Source organism: Panulirus ornatus, chromosome 7, assembly GCF_036320965.1.
Source record: "Panulirus ornatus isolate Po-2019 chromosome 7, ASM3632096v1, whole genome shotgun sequence".
Classification (NCBI taxonomy): domain Eukaryota; kingdom Metazoa; phylum Arthropoda; class Malacostraca; order Decapoda; family Palinuridae; genus Panulirus; species Panulirus ornatus.
Genome location: NC_092230.1, coordinates 4,640,426 through 4,664,526, shown reverse-complemented (window position 1 = coordinate 4,664,526; position 24,101 = coordinate 4,640,426). Strand labels below are relative to the sequence as shown.

The window sequence follows — 24,101 nt, the reverse complement described above, 5'->3', positions numbered from 1 at the left end:
AAAACATCAAACCCGATATAAGTTTTCTTTTTGGCACAGCCCAACTACCGGTTCGGTCTTCAAACTAGTGTTTGATATATAACCATTTGCTACCGACCTCTGCCTACAGCTATTTGCAGGTCACCGAGGTCAGCAAGCAGCAGTAAGACGTGAGGCGAGCACGGAACAACACAGCTGCTGTTGGATATATATCATCAAATCCTAAAGATTTTACCTCACAGGAAATCCATAACGGAAGTGACTTCGAACAGTGTAACTAGGAATATTCAGTTCCATTTCATTTGACACAAAGTGATATAAAGAGATGAGTCATTAGTGTGTGACTTCACGTGACTGGGTCATGTGTTGTTGCAACATCCAGTCTTGTTTTAGTCAGGTCACAATGTTAGTTATGAGAGCAAATGGAGATATCAATTCTTCCAGTGTTTAATTACTGTCACTCACAACATATATGTTACTCATCTACCATAGTAATGATCCATGCCTTGAAATGGTGAAAAAAATATGTGAAGTGAGAATGACCGGAAGTATTGATAATTATAAGCAATTTGTAGAGAAAAAGATGAAATTACTGTTGTTTTATGAATAATGTGTTGACACTATTATTCCGTACAGCTATGGTAAATGGCGTATGGGCAATACAGTCTATAGTAATATATTCATACCTGAAAATGGTGTGATTACCTGAAAAAATGTGATTAATTATCTGATAATCTGGCCACTCATGACAACATATTTACTTGACTTGATCACGTTTCATGGAAGTTCAGGGAAAGTGACGGGACGAGTGAGGGACACTCATAAATTAGTTCAAAGTCCCGCTATGCCAAGGGAATTTTAATGGATGTGAAATGCTCAGCTTTTAAATGAACTTAAATGTCTCGCGCCATCAAAACTACTATAGACACATATACTGTAGCATTGCATGGAAGATTAATCTGCTGGATTGTATGTAAGTATTCGTAAATATCAAAGATACGTTATGATCTTAAATCATGAATGATTTTGGTTGGTTATGGTAGGATGAGTAACATAAGGCTAAGTTCTAGTCTTTTGAATAACCGGTCATTTTCGTATATTAAGTTTCAAGTAAGTTCATAATAACATTCTTATTGAGAATGTATATATATTTATCTGAGTTTTTCTCTCAAAAAGTCATTACGACCTCTCCTCATTGAACTATAAATCAGTCTGCCATAATCAACGAAACAATATGAAAATAAGTTTGGTTTATTTAAAAAAAGATTTTATATAATATTGCCGTTTAATTTTCATTTTAGTCATTACTCCTTAATACTTGACTATAAATTGATCATAACAATGTCTAATATGTAACTATCTCTTACTCTAGTGCATAACTTATTCTAAATCATAGAAAATTAATTTCACAAGGTTTAAATTATTTTTATTAATTTGTTTAAATTATTAACAACTACACATCGAGTTGTTAACCCTTTGTAATTGCCCTGTTGTCTTAGCCTTCCCTGAGGTAATGTTATTGTGATCGCCACAAGTGAATGCATGTTTAAGTAAGCTGTTGGCAGCAGCAGCCCACGATAGTACTACCATCTTGGCTGAGAAGCATTAAAATTGTGCCCGGAACCATCTTCCATCATGTCTCATCAATGCGGGACGACCGGGCTAGTCCAACCATCTCCTTACAAACACAATACACCTATTTAGTATTACAGAAAGTGGGGGACAATATGGAGCCATATGCATCTATAATACAAATTGACCAATTTAGGGTGGAATTATTCACTTGTTTTAAAGAAAAAGAAATCGGCAATCATCGCTTAACAGAAGTATTTCAGTTGATTTTACGTCCCTCTCAAATTAATTACGATAAATGTGCTAAATTTCGAAGCTCAAGATTTTGTCGATGAATTATACATTTTAACCAAACCAGTTTGAAAGTTGACGATATCCTGAAATCCAGTTTTTATTGTGGGAGGAGAAACCTTCCAGTGTAAAGCAAGATGGTTTGAATGGTAATCACAGCGTAGTGTACGTCACGTTATTATGCTGATAATATAGATATATATATATATATATATATACAAACTTCTAACAGCCAGACGAGAGAGAGAGAGAGAGAGAGAGAGAGAGAGAGAGAGAGAGAGAGAGAGAGAGAGAGAGAGAGAGAGAGAGAGAGAGAGAGAGAGAGAGAGAGAGAGAGAGGAGGGTACGTCTGGGCACCTGGCGGGCCTCACTGGATCTAAAGTAACCCGGAGAATGTCAATTTGCCTCGTATGTTATTCACTTCATGGTTGCTTCACCTTACCAGGTCCCGTCACTTGTCCTAAATACACAAGATTCCCGCCAGAACAGACAATAGCGTACTAGCTTTACTCCTACCTTAGGCCCACCTACACTTTACATATACTAGTCATCCTTCTCCCCCTCGACGCAGACACATATTATTCAATTATGGCTATAATTTCAAAATAGTGCTGGATCACGTCTTTTTATTCTAGGTCGCCCAACCAGTCTACCAGCCCAGTCGGCCCCCTCTATCCTAGGATTGCAACAGACCCGCTAGATTGAAATTGACTTCAACTCGACGCCATATTACATCTGTAACAGCAACCATTTAAGTGTTTTAGTGGTCAAAATAGCTGCCCACGAGAAAAAAATATTATGATACCAAGACTCATTTGACGTTTCCCGCCTTATTAAGTAATTAACGTTGAGAACAGATGAATAATGGCCTCATTTGCTCACATCGACTCTCTAGCTGTCATGTTTAATGCGCTAAAAACATAAGCCCGGCACATTCAGCCAAGCCCAATAGATCATTCCCAGGTTTCCCCAGACCGTATTATACGTCCTGGGGCAGTCCGCTGATAGCACGTTACCCCCAGTATACCACATTAATCTAGTTAGTATGTCGAATGCACGCATCTCACCCTCCTGAATGTTTAAGTCTCCCCAGCTCCACTGTTTGCCAGCTCATAGGGGTTTTCTCCCGAGTCTACCACCAGAGCCATGTCATCTGCAAACAGCAGCTGATTCACTCTCCTAATCTCCCCCTCTACCCCAATCCCTGAAAAACCGTAGACCCGCCCACCTCTCCAATACCAAAGCATTCGCCTCCCTCACCACACTACCTATAAACAAATTAAATAACCAAAATGACATCACACACCCTTGACGCAGACCCACCTTGACTTGGAACCACTCACCTTCTTCCCTTCCTACTAGCACATGCGCAATACTTTCCCTTTTAAAACTCCATACTGCCTCTAGTAACTTTCTTTCCACATTATGTATTCGTAACGCCTTCCAATTGGTTTTCCCTGTCAACATTCCCATACCCTTTCTTCATGTCCATAAAGGACAAACAGAAATTCCTCTGTTTCTCCAAATATATCTCACACAGATTTCAGAGCAAACCCATGTCCTCCTCTATCACACCCGAAGCTGTATCAGTCCTTTCCAATCTACTACTTAGTACATTCCATCAACCTTTCAGTCACCACACTCTCATACACCATATCACGTACACACAACAGATATATACCTCTGTAATTCGAATACTTATTGATCTCCTTTCTCCTAGAATAAGGGCATTATCCATGCGTTCTCTCATCCCTCGGGAGCCTCACCTTGGGCCACTCATACACTGCAAAACCTGACTAACCAATCAATGGTATGCACAACATCACAGCACTCTTTGACCCTCGGTCCAGCCTGGTGGACGTGGCCAGCTACCTGAGTGCTGTAGGAACATCCATCAAAGGGGATACCAGGGCAGGAATAAAAGATGTTTGTATGTGTGATTAGGAATTTGTGCAGTAAGGGAAAGGAGTTTTATATAAAAACTCATGGTGCCCCATCTCGAATGTTTCTATCATATACCCTTTTAAATGTTTGAATTTTCTCTAAATCTACCATGTCTTCATTAATTTCATTCCATTCTTTCATCATTCTTATACTATGAAAATATTTATTTGTATTTCCTTTAACAAGTTCCTTGCTTAATATCATCATGTCAGCTGGTTGTTCTATATTCATGTCATTCGAATAATTTTTCAATGTTTTGGCTGTCTGCATCATCAATCTTCTTTAAAAAACTTTTGGGTTTTAGCCAGATCAGTTCTCACTCTCATCTCTTCTAAGATGGGAAACTTCAAGGCCATAAGCCTTTTCATCATTGTACGAAATTTGTTGATATCCTTTTCCTTATGCTTCTTAAGGTGAAGTGACCAAACTTGAGAAGAGGATGCTAGTTTTGCCCTTATATAAGATGTGAACATCATGAATAATTCCTTATCTACTATATTTAATGCACTTCAGATATTTGTTCGCAGACAGTTTCCTTAATTACATTCCTAAGGTGTGACAAGCAACAATTTAGGGATGTGTCACCTCCCAATTCCTCCCTTACACATATTCCTTGGTGTACATCCTACTAGAATATATTCATACCGAGGACTTTAAAGGCAACATGGTGTATGCCTGAAGGTATATAGTATAGGCCTGACGGTGTGACATGGTTGCGCGTCTGAGACAAAATATGGTGTTAGGAGTGTTGATTGTGCAAGAAATGACATTGTAAAAGCCAGGTGTGGCAGTGAGTGCTGGTTGACAAAGAACTGACCAGTGTGTGCTAAAATGACTTGGAGATATGGAGAGGATGAGTGAAGAGAGGCAGATAAAGAGGCTCTATTTTGCTACAGAAGTGGAGGGAATGGGAGGTAATGGAAACTGAGAAGGAAATGGAAGGGTTAAGTGAATGGGCTTTGAAAGTGGCAGAGCCTGAAACAGGCAGGAGAGTGAGAGGCGTGCATGGAATAGAGCTTATTGGATCAATGAGGTGTGGGTAGGGGTGGGAGGGGTGACTTCTGACAATGGGCTAAACCAAGGGAGATGAAGTGTTCGGGGAAAAACCACGAAAATGGTGTGTGGGGCCTTGCTTTGATTGGTGAGTTTCTGGTTTTGGTTCATTATGCATGAGTGAATACCTATCTATCTATCTATCTATCTATCTATCTATCTATATATATATATATATATATATATATATATATATATATATATATATATATATATATATATATATATATATATATATATATATCATACTTTTTATTGGCTATGAGCTTGAATGTCAAAAAGAGCCAATGATAAATTCATAATTAAACAGAAAGTAGCAAGCTATCATCTATTATCTCAACTTAGTGGAGTTCCTGATTATTGATCAGATAATGTAAGTATATTTTCTAAGAAATAATCATGCTCATTTCTTAGTCTGATGAAACCGGTTCCATCGGAAAACTTCTAAGTCGAAGTTCCGGCCATAGTAGACCACTTGAGGTGCATTTCTGGCCTAAATCGGGCGAGTGACGGTAAAATAAGACCTGGAATAGGGAGAGTAGCCGGACCCGGCTGAGTAAGGGGCAGACACACGACCGGGTTAAAAATGCCGGTCGTGTACAATTGCCGTCTGTTTATTATGTGAGCCTCATAATATGAAGTACTCATTTTTGAAGTCCCATAATTCGTGTCTTATTATAGAATGCATATAAATATTTTATTCATCACTAATTGATAAGGAAGGGAATGATTGGAATCGTTATTAATGTAAAAATTCGAGAGATTGTTATTATATGTGTGGATGGTTTTGTCCTGGTGCGCCGCCATGATCATATGTTTTCGTCTGGTCGTCATCTACTGAGGAACGTACGGTCTGTACTGGGCAACTCTTTTTATATCCCTGCCGTTTATTGCTTCACTAAATGAGCTGTATTGTAGAGCAAATGTTTCTATAGTAAGTGGGGAATCAGGAGGGAGAGTAGACAGGAAAGTATACTTGTGTTAGATCTGGTTAGTCGTGGGATCTCGTAGATTAAGATGTCTTGTTGTCCTTATTTAGCTTAATAAATGCAGAAACATAAGAGGAAACTTGGACATATAAGACGTTTGTGTAACCTTAGGAACTGTAGGTGTGTTAGGTAAGGAGACCCCAGTGCGACGGTCAATACCAGTTCGTTCCGTGACATTTAAATTTTTGCTTTTTTGTTGTTGTTGGTACGTCCCTCCTTTAGGGAGTTGTTATAAATCCGAAACTAAAATAGTAGTTTATTGTTACAGTGCTTACGTCAGTCATGCAACGCAGCAGTTTCATTTTCAGAGTTGTTTGGTCCAGTGCCAATATCATACAGTAGTGGTCCATACAGGGCTTCTTGTGGCCATAGGCTCATGTGTTCCATTCAGGTCCTCTTATGACTCTAGGCTCCTGTGGTCCATACAAGTCCTCTTATGGCTACAGGCTCATGTGGTCCATACAGGTCCTCTTATAGCGATAGGCTCATGTGTTCCGTATTGGTCCTCCTGTGGCGAAAGGCTCATGTGGTTTGTACAGGTCCTATCGTGACTATAGGCACATATGGCCCTTGATATCAGATCTTTGCCCTTACCGCTACATACACTCATAAGCACTCGTCATAGGATGATGGGTATTTTTATGTCGGGGTATATATTTCACTGGGTGTATTAGGTCAAAATGTATCTAGCCTTGTTTGCAAAGTTTTTGAATTTTGTGCCTGTACTACCTCTTTCAGGTGGTATCCTTTAACTCTGTATATATATCTGAAATATAAAAGGAATGCTGTAGTCAGTGAATTTCTTCATTTTTATCACCAGTTTATTATTTTTGATGAATTTGCTTTGCAATCACCAACTCAGTGCTGCGACACAATATCATGTGGTGTCTGAGAGATGGGTCTTTATTAAACGAAAAACACTTTCACATGAATAGAAAGACTGTTTTATAAGAAAAGTAAAACAATCAAGAAACAAGTGATATTGATCTCACTTTACCCAGGGAGAAAAACTGTGTGATGTACGAAACCTACTCAACACAAACTAATAATGGTTACCAGGATAGTAGTTAGCGCAACACTAGTTTTGACGTTTCTCATCAGAAGGCATCCAGTTCTTTTTACCTGAGCTTAAACCTTGTGTGCAACTGATGGTTCATAATTGAATACCTGTGTTTTACATGTTGTCAGCTTTCAAGATATTGAAAGACACATTGCTATATACTTTTATTATGATGTTTATTGTATGGTTTAAATAGTTTCATTATTTAGGGAGACCTCTTTTGGGAGATTATTTCATTATAAACGTTTAATGCTTTATGTTAAATGATTATTTCTTTATGCTCAGCCTTGAGTGCTTCTCGTAAATCTGATATTGTTTGTGCTATAACAGTTTCAAAAGGTTATTTTTGTTGGAGAGATTAAGGCACTCTCCTCCAGTTTCCGTGTTTATTTCTTCCCTCCTCACAAACAGTATGGATATAAGCAAGCCCCCCTTTCATGAGCGCACATGTAAACAATTGACATTGAAAGTAAATGAATACTGTTGTTGCAGTAATAATGATAACGAATTATTCCTTAAACATTTATTTTGTTGAATGTAGCACTATGTTTCCATTTAAGAAAGAGCTTGAAGACTTAATCAGTTGGAAACATATACATACTCAAAAAAGTATAAACTAAACGGTATCATCTGATAAAGGAGTTTTTGGATGAAACACTTGCAAGGGTTTAGGCTAAATAACTCATTCAGCTTTCCTTCCCAGTGAGAAGCATAAGTTATCTTTGGCAGCCTTAAACCCTCTGACAGTAAGAGGCTTTTCTAACTTGCCATTGAATGACCTGGCTGGCATTCTTTTCCAATATAAGCCAGGTTCATCCACACCAAATGTTAGTTAAAGTATGTAACCTCCATCCTCAACAATTTGTCTAGTTGTTGGGACGTGAATAGTATTTTGCCATGACATAATGATAAAATCCTTAATTATTACAAAAAATTTTAAGATGCCCTGACATTTTATTGTTCATGGAAAAGATTATGAATTAGATATGAAGTTAGAAAAAATTCTTTTCAAGTATATCATAGGTATGATTTTTTTTTTTTTATATATTATTATTATACTTTGTCATAGGTATGAATCCTTACATAATTTGAGCCTGTATTTCACTTCCAAACTGCCTTAGGTGAAACATTGTAATTAGAGCCATTGCAACTTGGTGATATGTGTTACTTGATATTTTATAATGTTAAGGGGAAGGAACATTCTACTATATATGTGGATTAGCTCACACATTTTGAACCTATGCTTTTGCATTCATCAAATCATGTTGGAGTATGCTAAAAATTTATTAATTCACATTTTACTTGCATTGATCATTATCTTGTGGAGGCTAAGGTGAAGATTTGTATGGGTTTTCAGAAAAGAAGAGTGAATGTTGGGGTGAAGAGGGTGGTGAGAGTAAGTGAGCTTGGGAAGGAGACTTGTGTGAGGAAGTACCAGGAGAGACTGAGTACAGAATGGAAAAAGGTGAGAACAATGGAAGTAAGGGGAGTAGGGGAGGAATGGGATGTATTTAGGGAATCAGTGATGGATTGCGCAAAAGATGCTTGTGGCATGAGAAGAGTGGGAGGTGGGTTGATTAGAAAGGGTAGTGAGTGGTGGGATGAAGAAGTAAGAGTATTAGTGAAAGAGAAGAGAGAGGCATTTGGACGATTTTTGCATGGAAAAATTGCAATTGAGTGGGAGACATATAAAAGAGACAGGAGGTCAAGAGAAAGGTGCAAGAGGTGAAAAAAAGGGCAAATGAGAGTTGGGGTGAGAGAGTATCATTAAATTTTAGGGAGAATAAAAAGATGTTCTGGAAGGAGGTAAATAAAGTGCGTAAGACAAGGGAGCAAATGGGAACTTCAGTGAAGGGCGCAAATGGGGAGGTGATAACAAGTAGTGGTGATGTGAGAAGGAGATTGAGTGAGTATTTTGAAGGTTTGTTGAATGTGTTTGATGATAGAGTGGCAGATATAGGGTGTTTTGGTCGAGGTGGTGTGCAAAGTGAGAGGGTTAGGGAAAATGATTTGGTAAACAGAGAAGAGGTAGTAAAAGCTTTGCGGAAGATGAAAGCCAGCAAGGCAGCAGGTTTGGATGGTATTGCAGTGGAATTTATTAAAAAAGGGGGTGACTGTATTGTTGACTGGTTGGTAAGGTTATTTAATGTATGTATGACTCATGGTGAGGTGCCTGAGGATTGGCGGAATGCGTGCATAGTGCCATTGTACAAAGGCAAAGGGGATAAGAGTGAGTGCTCAAATTACAGAGGTATAAGTTTGTTGAGTATTCCTGGTAAATTATATGGGAGGGTATTGGTTGAGAGGGTGAAGGCATGTACAGAGCATCAGATTGGAGAAGAGCAGTGTGGTTTCAGAAGTGGTAGAGGATGTGTGGATCAGGTGTTTGCTTTGAAGAATGTATGTGAGAAATACTTAGAAAAGCAAATGGATTTGTATGTAGCATTTATGGATCTGGAGAAGGCATATGGAGAGTTGATAGAGATGCTCTGTGGAAGGTATTAAGAATATATGGTGTGGGAGGCAAGTTGTTAGAAGCAGTGAAAAGTTTTTATCGAGGATGTAAGGCATGTGTACGTGTAGGAAGAGAGGAAAGTGATTGGTTCTCAGTGAATGTAGGTTTGCGGCAGGGGTGTGTGATGTCTCCATGGTTGTTTAATTTGTTTATGGATGGGGTTGTTAGGGAGGTGAATGCAAGAGTTTTGGAAAGAGGGGCAAGTATGAAGTCTGTTGGGGATGAGAGAGCTTGGGAAGTGAGTCAGTTGTTGTTCGCTGATGATACAGCGCTGGTGGCTGATTCATGTGAGAAACTGCAGAAGCTGGTGACTGAGTTTGGTAAAGTGTGTGGAAGAAGAAAGTTAAGAGTGAATGTGAATAAGAGCAAGGTTATTAGGTACAGTAGGGTTGAGGGTCAAGTCAATTGGGAGGTGAGTTTGAATGGAGAAAAACTGGAGGAAGTGAAGTGTTTTAGATATCTGGGAGTGGATCTGGCAGCGGATGGAACCATGGAAGCGGAAGTGGATCATAGGGTGGGGGAGGGGGCGAAAATTCTGGGAGCCTTGAAGAATGTGTGGAAGTCGAGAACATTATCTCGGAAAGCAAAAATGGGTTTGCTTGAAGGAATAGTGGTTTCAACAATGTTGTATGGTTGCGAAGCGTGGGCTATGGATAGAGTTGTGCGCAGGAGGATGGATGTGCTGGAAATGAGATGTTTGAGGACAATGTGTGGTGTGAGGTTGTTTGATCGAGTAAGTAACGTAAGGGTAAGAGAGATGTGTGGAAATAAAAAGAGTGTGGTTGAGAGAGCAGAAGAGGGTGTTTTGAAATGGTTTGGGCACATGGAGAGAATGAGTGAGGAAAGATTGACCAAGAGGATATATGTGTCGGAGGTGGAGGGAACGAGGAGAAGAGGGAGACCAAATTGGAGGTGGAAAGATGGAGTGAAAAAGATTTTGTGTGATCGGGGCCTGAACATGCAGGAGGGTGAAAGGAGGGCAAGGAATAGAGTGAATTGGAGCGATGTGGTATACCGGGGTTGACGTGCTGTCAGTGGATTGAATCAAGGCATGTGAAGCGTCTGGGGTAAACCATGGAAAGCTGTGTAGGTATGTATATTTGCGTGTGTGGACGTATGTATATACATGTGTATGGGGGTGGGTTGGGCCATTTCTTTCGTCTGTTTCCTTGCGCTACCTCGCAAACGCGGGAGACAGCGACAAAGCAAAAAAAAAAAAAAAAAAAACTTGCATTGTATCCCTTGGTGAACGGACACTTCATATGACTCTTTGATTTGTATACAAATTTGAAGCAGAGGCAGTTTGCAAAAATTGTGAATTAGGAAAAGTAATGTATTGTGAAGTAGTGAAGAATGTACATTTCAGTATTATATGTTCCTGCTCATATGATGTTTACTTTCTTCATGATATTTTTATGATCATAATCACTGGATATGGCTTTTAATTGTTTTAGAAGGCTTTATGTTTTTAATGTCTATATAGGAACATAGTTTTATGTGTATGAAAATATTTAAGTGCTTAATTTTGCTTTCCTCCTTCCATAGCTGCCCTCGGCAGTTAAACTGGTAAGTAGAATTATGTTTGTGATATTTCTTTTCACAGTTTTTGTAAATATTGGCATGCTCTCTAGTTTTCATATTAACTCAATAGGATCTCTTCCACTGATAGCAATTCAAAAGAATGAAATTTTTCTTTTTCACTTATGTAACATTTAGTTAGTATGACTGCAATAGCATTTGAGTGTTGCTCTACTAAACACATTATTACTAATGCTTGATACTATTTACAGCTGCTCTTCAGGACAGAATGCATCCTAAACACCAGGTATGAAGTCTATACTTACTCCCAATGCATAACTTGGATATGTCTAATCATGTACTTGCTGTTGCTGTCTTTCTTGGTACAGTACGTCTTCATTTACATCTGATGACTTATATTTTATTCTTAAGCCCCCAGTGATGAAACTTATGGTTCCATACAGCATTTATGAAAAATTAGCTCATAACATGACTAGAACATTTATAATAATTTGAAATTTTCTTAGGTTGTGGCAATTTATGCATGGCCTGAGAATCTTTACTCGCTTCTTTGCTTCTGGTTCCCCATCCACTACCCAACTCACTTAAGGAAGGAGGAGGATTTTGATCTTAAAATATTTTTTCAAAGAGATAGCAACCCATCATATTCTTTGATGTATAACATTGGTGGATGATCAGTAATCAGAAATGCCTCAGTGTAAGACTTGGATGTTTTGCTTTCTGTCTAACTCAAAACACTAATATCCACTTGAACTATATCTTGAAACAGGTGTTAAAGACCTTCTTTTATCGGGTTTGTAATTATGAGCTAATCCAAAGGATTCAGTCAGACAGTTGCAAAATAAGTTTCAAAATTCAGTCACTGTTATAGCTCTTTTCAATCCCCATGAATTTTCCACACCACCTGAATATGGTTTGAGTATAGTTTCGTTTAGTATCCATTGTACTTTCTTTTCAGTCAAAGACAAGTGTGTTTTTTTTTGGCAGTTCCTGCTCACTGAGAAGGTTCAGACATTGTGCTGTGTGTAATTTCTAGAGTCTGAAATGTAATTTCTAGAGTTTGAAATGTGGTAGGCATTTTAAGAACTATAACAGATGAAGTTAGGTATTCATGATTTCTGTTGTTTTTACTTTAAAACTGTATTTCTATTGTTCCAGTTTTTCAGTTGGATTATCAGAATGAATTTTGAATATGTTTGGAGCATAATGGGGTTATCACTCACAGCAAAGCATGGTCATTTATAGTTAAGCATTTAAAATGACCCTTCTTAACCTAAAGATATATGTGCATGAATGAATACACTGAAATTTAAAAGGTATGAGTGATACAGCAACATGTTATGTGAAAAAGGATCATGTGTTGTGCCTGTGGCCACCAATGCTCTCATTAACTTTTTATTTTTCCCTTTTGGTTGTAGTTTTGTTTCTGTTTTTCATCTTATTTACTTCGAGCACAAATTTATTTTGATGGGGTCAATGTAATGAAGTTCCTGCTTGGCCAAAATTGAAAATGTGTTTCAAAAGGAATTTTTTTGCAATTGCAATTGACAAACAAATTATTTTTTTTGTCATTGACCATATTCTTTATCTTTAACTATATAAAGGAGCAGCTTTGTTTTTGAATTATGAATATTTAAAGGAAAAACTAAAAAGTCTATCAGCCCACTTCCTTTAGTTTTACAGAGGATGTGTGATCAGGAACTCCTTTTTTAAAGGACTTGGTTTAGGTAAGGGCATCTAGTTGTGTTGGACTGATTCATGTATAATCTGTGACCTGTTAAGGGTGAGGCACTAAAGGCTAAGAAATGGCACTGGAGTTCTTTAGTTATGGAGACTGTTGGCATGGCTACCCATTTAAGGGAGTTCCAGTTGGAACAGGCATCAGAGATATAGATGGATAGATCTATGAATAGCAAATGAATTTAGGTGATAGTGCACCAAGAATATTGAAAATTTGTTTTCCTGAAAATCAAAAACTTCCAAACTTTGTGTTCAAGCACATTCAAGATTACTGTTGGCTTGGACCATGAAGGCCAGAGTTAGCCAATGTGCTTGCCATGTCCTGCTGTCGCCCACACCACTGTGTATTTGTTGTTTGCACTGTCTGAATTTAGGGCAGTAAAGCTCCCTACTTTTTTAAGTTGTATGTCAGGCATCATCTTAAATTATATGCTATAATGCCATCCAGAAGCATTCAAGAGATAGTAGTGCATGTAATGTGGAGAGGAAGCATATTGTTCTTAACATTATGCAGAAATTAGAAAACCTTACAAAAAATAGATAAGGATGGATCACTGCATCACTCAATGCTGATGATAACGGAATCATATATGAAACCAAAAGATGGTGTGAAAAGCTTTAAAAGGCTGCACAAAAAGTAAAACTATAAGGGCATTGCTAGTTGAAGACCACTATGAAGCTAAGTTGGCTAACTTTGACAGATTTACATCAGGACCTCTTTTATGTGAAAAGGTCTAAGCATTTCATCAGAGATAAGAAACTGGTGAATTTTGTGACTTAACAGCTGGGTGTTTGCATAAATTGTGTCATGACATTCATTACTGCAGTACATGTGATGAGAATCTCTTGGTAGACAATCAAACCACGGAAAAGTACTGTATGGTGATAAGTTTCAAAGTTACTGAAAGATGAAAATCTTATTCCTAACAGATCTTCAGTATGGATGAGACCAAACTCCTCCGGCATTGTTTTTCAAGAAACGCACTTGTTACAACATATGAAAATTCAGCGTTTGGCATGACGGAAACAAATGAGAGTGACTGTGCTTGCATTTGCAAAAATGGTTGGCTCACACAAGTGTAATTAGTGTTTGGTAGGCAAGAGTGCTCATCCTTGTGTCCAGAGAGGAATCAGGATGTTGCCCATGATTTACAGAATTAATTAACAGTCCTAGATCACCAAGCAACTGACCACAGTGTGGTTTTGCTCTTCTAGAACTTTAACTTTAAACACTCAAAAAGTGCAACTTCATCCCTTTATCTACGCCCATGACCTGTGCATGATACTGCTGATTCACAGCTTATCTTTGATGACCCTCAATGCACATTTGCACCAGCTTGTACAGTGGATGAAATCAAATACAAGACCTGCCTTCTACCTCAGCCTCAGCTGTGCCTAATATCACCCCAGCACCTCGACTTTTATTTGCTGCCAACCTCTTCCACAACATAATTCTTTATAGGAGTTGAAACAAGGAAGGATCATCGGTAAGAACTGTACAGTATTTTCAGTGAATATGCAATAAATGACATATGTTTAGATATTTACATATACTACAAGGCACTTGACATACAGAACCTTCTGTAGGTATACAGAATACACTTAAGTTTATGCTATGTTTAGACTACACTTTGTGACCCATTTTTCTAAAATTTGTAAAAATCTAAAATCTTCATTGTGCTTTGGTCTCAGAGGTTATGGATTCTGACATTCTTTTTGTACTCCTAAACATGAAATGTGATCACAAAGCTCATTAGTTGATTTTGTGAATTTTCATGGTGGTAGCTTGCTGTGGATACAAATGTTGCAAGGTCTCATCTGTTTCAGAAGAGCATACTTAATATAGTAATTCATGTACTTACACAGTAGCTGTCTTCCAGTACAGTGTTGTCCAGGTTCACTGCACACATTATATCACCATGGTGGTGCTGACTTCCATTCTTTCCAAAATACTTACCTGTATATCTCTCAAAACTTTCATTTGAGAATGTTTGCAACACCAACATGTGTTACTTGAATAGTGTCCTCACTGCTTTACACTAGAGATAGGAATAGCAGTTCAGTACTCCCACATAACATATCTTTGTTAACATTGTTTTCTTTAAGTGTATGCTTTAGAACTGAGTAATGCTTTTCAGATCTGTTATATCAGAAGTTTTTGTTTCTGAGTTTATGTGCATGATTAGATAATGATGATTAGGTATTTACTGGTAGGCAGGCACAGAAGAGGGAGATACTGCTGTATTGCCTGGGTGTCTGAAGGAGTAGCGACAGCAGCACATTGAGTCACCAGTGCAGTGGCTGTCATGTTCAGCTCTTTGGCCCAGGTTGATGTCTGAGTTATACACACATGAGTAGCTGGAACTCTATCCACAAACACAAACTCTCTTTCCATATCATACATATTACTTGACAGTACCTAATTCTAATGATTCCCTATCGTAACTCACAATTTACTTTGTCTTTTGAAGAATGAGAGGAAACAGTCTACCCACTTATCTCCTGCATGTCGTAAGAGTGATAGAAACACTTCCCTCCTTGTATGGTATTCTTGTTCTCCAGAAACAGGAACAAAGGAAACAGCAAAATGAGGATTTCTCGTGGGAGGCTAAGGCTGGGGTGTTTGAACGTATTAGGATTCAACCAGCAGGGGGAAGAAGGGAGAGATAGGTACCATGTTTGATAAGAGGAACTTAGATGTTTTGTCTACAAGTGAAACTGAGTGAGGAGCAATTGGGTAGACTGGTTTAGTAAATTTTTGGGGTTAAGATCTGTGGATATAGTATGAGGGGTTTTGTTCTGGGACCATTACTCCTTTTGATTTATGAATCTGTTTGCAGATGATGCAAAGGTCATGAAGGGAGTGAAACGAATGGAAGATTGCATCATGTTATGATGGGACCTTGACTGAGTCAAAGCTTAGTCTGATATGGTACTTGGTTAATGAGGTGGGCCACATTGAAAAAAGACCTTGATATGAATATCATTTGCAGAAAAGAAACTGCAGGATTATGAGCAGCATATGTAGAGCACTCTGAGCCAATTATCACTTAGTTTCTTGTGCTTCTTCACTTGAAACATACATGTGCATGTTTGATCTCTTTCTCATCTCATTCATCATTTTAAAGAAGATTTTGAAATATCTGTCTCTACCAGTAATGTCTGGAACTTTGTTGTCATAAACACTTAATAAATGATATTGCCACATATTGTGTATTTGCAGACATCCTGGGTTATTTTTTAATCAGTTGTTTCTATACCAAAGGCCAAATGAATCCATCATAAATATGAGAAATAGATGAATGAAATGGAGGGCCCAGTTGAATTTTATTCTGTGACAATGAAATAGGCAAAAAATTAGATAGTTAAGCCCTTGGCTGTCCTTTTCAATAGATCACTTGCTACAGGAAGAGTTCCAGTTAGATGGCAGATTGCCAATGTACTACAGATATTCAAAAAAGATTATAAGTCACTGCCTGAAAATTATTATCCACTTAGCTTAATTTCTGTAGTTGGATCATGTATGGAAACCATCATTTAAGATAGAATTGTAAACCATCTAGAGGACCATTACGTAGTGAATGACTGTCAGCATGGTTTTAGACAAAATCTGTATATCTTTTATGATATAATCAACAAGTATGATGAAAGTATGTCAAATGAATGTTAGTATTGATAAGTGCAGTTTTACATATCTGTAGGAAAAACAAAAAAGGCAATCTACAGTATGAATTCTATTGAACTGCAAAAGGTAAGTAAGGAAAAAAAGCTTGGAGGCAATAATCCCTTGATTTAAAACTAAGGAAGCAATGCACAGAAGCAGTGAAAAGAACAAACAAAATTCGTAGGCTCATAGTTAGGGCCTTCAAATTTAAGTCCAGAGAAATCATCCTTACTCTTTTCAATTCATTGGTTCATTGCCATAATATTATGTTCAGTTTTGGGTCCCTACCTAAAAAGAGATATAGATAGAATAGAGAGTGCATTGTTGAGTTACCAAGATGATTCCCGAGTTGAGAAAAATCCTATGAGAGCAGATTAAACTACTTTGCAAATAGTAGGTTAAGAGGTGATCTAATTCTAATACAAGTATTCAAACTTATCAAAGGCCTTGATGATCTTGATTTGTCATGTTACTTAAGATTTGATTCTTCTGATTTCACTTGCAGTAAAAGATACAAACTTGTGGGCAAACGTTGTACTGAAGTACTTTTTCTTCAGCAGGATTGTTAACATATTGGATTTGTCACATAAATTGGTTGAAAGCAGAGCTATAGATATGCATAAGAAAAGACTTGATATTTCACCTCAATTCCATTACTTACATAATTAGCTCCTTAAGTCTCATTAACAATTTGAAAGTTATTCCCTCTGAATTATTTTTATAAAATCTAACTTTTACCACACTAATCTGAGTATTTGATATTTTCTGTTATCATGAATGGCCTTGAAAGGACCCAATGGTCTGTATTACTTTGCATTCCTTTGTACCCCTTTGAGGACAATATGTGGGGTGAGGTGGTTTGATCTAGTAAGTCATAAAAGGGTAAGAGAGAGGTGTAATAAAAAGAGTGTGTTTGAGAGCTGAAGAGGATGTGCTGAAATGGTATGGATGTATAGAGAGAATGTGTAAGGAAAGGTTGACAGAGAGGATATATATGTAAGAAATGGAGGGAGCAAGAAGGGGGAGACCAAATTGGAGATGGAAGGATGTGTGAAAAAGATTTCGAGTGATCAGGTCCTGAACATGCAGGAGGGTGTATGGCATGCATGGAAAAAACTAAATTGGAACATTTTGGTAAACAGATGTCGACATGCTGTCAGTGGACTAGACAAGGGCGTGTATAGTGGTTGGGGTAAACCATGGAAAGATCTGTGGTGTCTGCTTGTGGATAGGGAGTTATGGTTTTGGTACTTTACATATGACAAGTAGAGAATGGATGTGAGCGAATGAGGCCTTTCATCGTCTGTTTCTGGTGCTACCTCGCTAATGTCGGAAGGCAATAAAGTATGAAAATAAAAAATATTTGCTAGGAAGGGGACAAAGAGCTTCATTTTCGATTCTTGTGAACATTGCTATTACTTGTTGGTGTTTAAGGTACTGTAGGTACCTTAAGCTTACCTTAAATAGAGGCAGTTTGCAGATAATGGCGTTATTTTTTTGAAGAAATAATAAAACTAGAAAATAGAAACATACATACATATATCTTGTGGGCACCAATGAATCATTTGTATTTTCCTTCATTTTCTTATTTTTAGTTAGATATTTTATTTTGTTTTATTTTTTTTCAGTTGAGGGTGTTGGTGTACCATGTCAAGTGTGCTTAACCGGTCGACTTCAATGATGAATGGTGGAGAAATGTACTTTGGGGGGACAGCCGCAGTGGGTGGGAGTGGAGATGGTGGTGGGGGGGGTGGTGGTATGACCTTACGTGAATCATTAGTAGGAGTAATAGGAGCACGGCACCTGAGGGAGTCACCCACCTCCTCACCCCTGCAGATATTTGTGCGAGCCAAGAAGAAGATCAATGATATTTATCAAGAGATTGAGGAATACGTTGTTGAGACCACCCTCTTCCTCGAAGGTTTGTAAAGTATCACTTCACTTCCTCATCATGGAAGTAATTTCAGTTAATGACTATTTGTAATATCATTGGTTTTATATTATGTTAAAGGATGTCTTACAATTTCATTAATTTGCAAACAAATGTGGTATAATGAGTTATGCAATTATATATGGTGTACAGGATAATGTGAAGATTTGCAGTTCAGATGCATATTCATGATCTGGTCAAGGGGAAGGGGATGGGGGGACAAATTATGAACTTGCCAAGATAATGGTGAAAAGTTTAGAATTAGGGGTTTGTTTGTTTACATTGTGTTAGAGAAAGTAGCACTTTTCAAGATTTTGTTGATAATGGTCAAATTCTCAGAAATGGATATATCTAGTGTATAGAAGCAAGTTTATTATATGTTTGACAACCATCTTTTAATTGAACTTATGATACTAGATAACACAAAACAGCTGAATACAACAATCTAGGGAGTTGTGTTCATTGAAACAAATCGATATGCTCTTGCATGTAGAGAAAATTTTTATTTTAAAGTTGTCACCACCTTTGGAAGTTGGTGAAAATGACATGGTTGTTTAACTGGTCAGAATAATTGTAAAAATATATAATATATATATCATCATTATTGAGCAAGTTTATTTTTATATCATAGTCCCCCCCTTCCCCTCTGAATTTGCCCACTAATGAAATGTATCGGTATCACAATCTCTTTTGATGCATCCAGGTGTGCATAATGACAAGGGGCTTATTGGAGAAAAAGACCTTCAAGATTTCAAGTCCTACAGTGCTAGAGTTGCTGGCATCAAGGAGGTACTGGCCAGAGACCACATGAAGGTTAGTAGATGTTGTAGTGGAGGTCAGATTTCCCACTGACTCTAGATATTGAAAGGTTGACCTCTAGTATTGTGTTTTGAGATGGAAGGGATATGTTAAATTTTCTGTATTAGAATAGCTGAAGATTGGATATTGATCACATCATTACATAGAGTAAGGGAAGTGAAACAACAGAATGAGGGAACATGTATGCAAGGATGGTGGATGGTGATATGCACTAGATAGTAATCATGGACATATTCTTGGAATGTGCTATCCTTACCATCTTCCTTTAATTGCTTACTTAATGAATACTCTCTGCAGTCCCCACTTAACCATTCTCCTTCAGTCATCTGTATACATTGCTATTACTTGTAGTAAGAAGGCATCCTTGTATATATATATTTATAAATGTAAACATCTTATTGTTGCAGAAGCAGTGAGGAGTTTTTCTTAAGAGAGTAAGGCATGTGTGCAATTATTGAAGAGGAGGGTGAGTGATTAAAGCTGGGGATGGGCCTGTGACAAGAGTTTGTGATGTTATCGTGGCTGTTTTATTTACTTCAGGATGGGGTGAAGAGGGAGGTAAATTCAAGGGAGAGAGGAGCAGGTTTGCAGTCTGTTAGGAAAGGGGGTCTGAGAGGTTAATAAGTTGTTGTTTATTGACAATATGGTGTTAGTAGCAGATTTTGTGTGAGAATCAGGTGAAAGGAGTAAGTTGAAAGTAAGTAAATGTGAGTAAAAGCAAGGTTATTAGGTTTAGCATTGGAAATAGGCTGGTTGGTTGTGGTTTGAGTTTTAATAGACACACCTTAGAGAAAGTGAAGTGCTTTAGATACCTTGGAGTGGATATGGCAGCAAATGAAACAATGGAAGTGGAGGTGAATTACAGGGTGGGTGATGGAGCAAAGGCTCAGGGAGCATTGAGAAATGTGTTGAAAGGGGGATCACTTTGGGAGGGTGAAAGTGTGTATAGATGAAGTTCTTTGGAGGTGAAGTTCTTTGTGGTGTGAGGGGGTTTGATCAGGTAAGTAATGATTGGGTAAGAGGCAAGTTGAGTAATAAGAAGAGCATGATTGAGAGATTTAAAATGGGTGCTGAAATTGTTTGCATATATGGAGGAATGAGTGAGGAAAGGTTGAAAAGGAGGATGTATGTGTTGGAAGTGGATGGGACAGTGAGAAGGGGGAGACCAAATTGGAAATGGAAGGATAGAGTGAATAAGATTATGTGTAGTCAGGTCCTGAATGTGATGGAGGGTGACAGACATGCACAGGATAGAATTGTAGCAGTATGATGTACAGGGGGAAATATTCTGTCTGTGCATTGAATAAGGGCATATGAAGCAGCTTGGATAAACCACAGAAGTCTTTGAATGAGGGGCTGTGGTTTTGGTGTTTTATACATGACCGCTAAAGAATGGATGTAAGCAAATTAGGCCTTTTTCTTCATTTGTTTCTGATGCTCCCTTGCTAACATGGGAAATGGTAAATGAGAAAGTTAGGATGGTGAGATAGGTGAACTGATGGGTCTTAGAGGAGCATGGCAGAGTTATACTCTGTCAGGTGTTCGGACACTTTGGAGGTGAGTCAGTTACTGTTTGCGAATTAGTAATTTCCAGGTGCTTATGGCAGATTCTGGTGAGAAACTGCAGAAGCTGGTAGAGTGTTTGAAAGGAGAGAGTTGAGAACTGATGAATATTTCAATGGAGAGCCACAAATGACATTATTTGTGCCTCCTTAGTTACTTGAAATGTTTAACAGTATCTTGTCCTTGAAAATCTGTCTTTCTACTCTTACCAAACTGATCTGTGAGCTTCAAATCTCTTCCATTATCACTAAAACCCTCGAAAAGACCCTGTGGTCTGTTGCTGTTTGAATTCCTTTGTCTCTTGTTACTATTTGAATTCCTTTGTTGTTGCTATTTGAATTCCTTTTTATCTTTGCCCTCACAAACAGTGACTTCTCTTCCCATGCATTCCTGAATATGCATATGACCTTAGCACCCTCATCCACCCCTTTTGCTTGCTTCTGCTCCTGTGGTTTTACCTGCTGCCATGTCAGTCTCAGGTATCTGAAACACAACATATCCTCCAGTTTCTCTCCAATCAAACTCTCACTCACGGATTTACTTATCTCCTCTGCAATGTGCTGTTAGTGGATTGTATTAGGACATGGGAAGCAGTGAAGGGAAACCATGGCCTAATCTTTAGGGCTTTAGTTTTGATGCAGTATGCATGAAAGTTAGAGTGTGGATGTGGGCAATTGAGGCAGTTGTTTGTCTGTTCCTGGCACTACTGAACTACATCATTGTAAGTTTTATTTTCTTTATTAGGTGGCTTTTTTTGGACGTACATCTAATGGCAAGAGTACCGTCATCAATGCCATGATGGGTGACAAGATCCTACCATCAGGTATTGGGCACACAACTAACTGCTTTTTACAGGTTAGTCATTTATATTTTTTGACAAATATTGTTGATTTGAATTTTCCTTGAAAATTTGTTCATTCACCTATTCCTTCATAATGTAGTAGATACATTGGATTTAATGCTGTCGCTGGACTGAATCAGGGTATATGCAGCAGCCAGGGAAAACCATGGAAAGGTCTTTAGGGTTTGGTTGTGGATGGGGGCTGTGCTTTCATTGCATTACACATGACAGCTTGAAAATGGGCATCAGTGAATAAGGCCATTTTTTCTTCAGTTCCTGGTGCAGCTTCTTTAATGCAAGAAAAGATGAATTGAAAAAATATTTTTGATTATTTATTATGCTTGATCATTGTTTCATGCATTAGTGAGGTAGTGCCAGAAAACAGACAAAGAAAAACCCATCCACTCATATACACACACATATACATACACTCACATATATGTACATATATACGTATCAACATATAAACATACATATGAACACACATACATATACACCCATGTACATATTCTCATTGCTCACCCTCGTCAGTTCCTGGTGCCACCCTACCCAACTAGTAACAGGTAACACTAGGAAACTGACAAAAATAAGGTCACACATGCTCACTCTCTTTCTCTAGCTGTCACGTGTAATGCACTGAAACTACAACTCTCTATCTACATCCAGACCCCACAGACTTTTCCATGGTTTACCCCAGACATTTCACATGCACTGCATAATACAAATCACTCAGTAAGAAAACAGCTTAGTGCAAAAAAACTTTAAAACCCTTAAATAGCAGGCATGGTGAAAGAAAAAATAGCAGTGTATGTAAAAGAAATTATGAAATGATAGATTAGCATTCAGAAGTAAAAAAACACACACAAAATTACATGAATACCTATGTATTAGTCTCGTCTTGTGCTGAGGGAGTGGCAGAGGGGTCCCTGTTGATGACACGTGACAAATCCCAATATGTGAGATGTTTCTTTCTTTCTATTGAACTTGTATTCACACTGTACTCATATATCATACACAGGGAAAGTGCTGATGGTGAGTAACATGAGTATATTTAGCAATATTATACTTTACAAATTAAAATCAGTGTGGGGAGAGAGAATGACCATCAAATGTTGGGAGAATGTTAAAGGTTTTGTTTCCTTTATAATGTTAAACACAGTACCACCCACTTATCTTATTTTATATACAGGCATAGCACTAATGGTGACTGACATGAGCATTTTTGGAAATATTACACTTTTCACAACAAAAATAATTATGAGGACAGTGAGTGGCTGAATATGTTTGCAAATGATGCAAAAGTCATGGGGTAAGTGAAAAGCAAGGATGATTGCATCAGCTTACAGGGAGACCTCAAAAGACTCCAAAGTTGGTTTTATACATTTTTGACGGTATTGAGCATGAGCAAATGTAAAGTAGTGAGGATGGGGCTAAGTGAAAAAAACCTCGATAAGATTGTCATCCAGCAGATGATAAGCTTCAGGATTCTGCATGTATGATCATGGTGAGGTGCTTGAGAATTGACAGAATGCATGTGTATTGCCACTGTATAAAGGCAAAGGGAGTGAAGGTAAGTGTTCATACTACAAAGGTTTAATTTTTTTGGGTGTATATGGTAAGTTTACAGCAGAATAGTGATTGAGAAGGTGAAGGCATGTACAGAGCATCAGACTTGGGAGGAACAATGTGGGTTCTGAAGGGCTAGGGGATGTATGGATCAGGTTTTTGGTTTTAAAGAATGTGTGAGAAATTCTTGTGAGAAACTGCAGAAGTTGTTGACTGAGTTTGGGAGAGTGTGTGAAAGGAGGAAGTTGAGTGTAAATGTGAATAAAAGCAAGGCTATTAGGTTTAGCAGGGCAGAGAAACAAGTAAGTTTGGGTGTGAGTTTGAATGAAGAAAATATGGAGGAAATGAAGTGCTTTGATTTTCAGGGATTGAACACGGAAACAAATGGAATCATAGAAGTGGAAGTGAGTAATAGGGTTGGTGAGGGGTGAAGGTTGTGGGAGAACTGAAGAATGTATAGAAAGTGGTCTGTTTTGGAGGGCAAAAGTGCCACTGTCTGAAGGTATAGTATTCCTAACAATGTTGTATGGTTGCAAGGCACGGGCTGTAGGGGGATGTGTAGAGAAGGTAGATGTTTTGGAAATGAAAGGTTCAAGGATAGTATGTGTACCTGAGTAGAGTAATTGTGAATTTGCCACAGATAATGAAGGAGGGAAAATATTAAAGGCATCTACTTCTTCATCCCACCTTCTCTGTAGAAGGACCTCAACCATTCTGTTTAACTATAGAGAAGAAAAGTAAGTAGAAAGACTGCAAAATTTGGTGAAATGAATGGAAAAACACATTTAATTGAGGGCAAGGGTCTTAGGAGGGTTTGGGACTGCAAATTCCTGAGCCTTCTTTCTCACTTGCGGCTGACAAATGGATGTTGAGATTCTTCTCACTCTAGAATACCGGATACTAGGTGTCATAAGCATGTTGGACTTCTCCATGTTTGTAATTGATAATCTGCTAGGGGAAAAAAGAGAGGAACAGAAAGAATGTGAAGGTAAAAAGTAAATGAGAACATAATAAGTGTATGTTGCTTGTAAGATGT

General features: G+C 38.1%; 1 protein-coding gene across 8 annotated transcripts in view; it reads left to right on the top strand.

Moving 5' to 3' along the window:
- Positions 1 to 5,588: 5,588 nt before the first annotated feature.
- Marf (Mitochondrial assembly regulatory factor) overlaps positions 5,589 to 24,101 on the top strand; it is a 56,283-nt gene continuing 37,770 nt past the window's right edge. Inside the window, exons 1-6 of one of the 8 annotated variants that reach the window (XM_071663181.1) lie at positions 5,657 to 5,690; positions 10,949 to 10,969; positions 11,194 to 11,228; positions 17,975 to 18,267; positions 18,980 to 19,089; positions 21,403 to 21,513. In XM_071663181.1, the coding sequence (XP_071519282.1) occupies positions 17,994 to 18,267; positions 18,980 to 19,089; positions 21,403 to 21,513 (495 nt within the window). In that variant the 5' untranslated portion in view covers positions 5,657 to 5,690; positions 10,949 to 10,969; positions 11,194 to 11,228; positions 17,975 to 17,993. Of the gene's footprint in view, positions 5,691 to 10,427; positions 10,970 to 11,036; positions 11,229 to 17,974; positions 18,268 to 18,979; positions 19,090 to 21,402; positions 21,514 to 24,101 lie in introns of those variants that run through there. The other 7 variants (XM_071663186.1, XM_071663188.1, XM_071663183.1 and 4 more) reach the window with 7 other exon arrangements.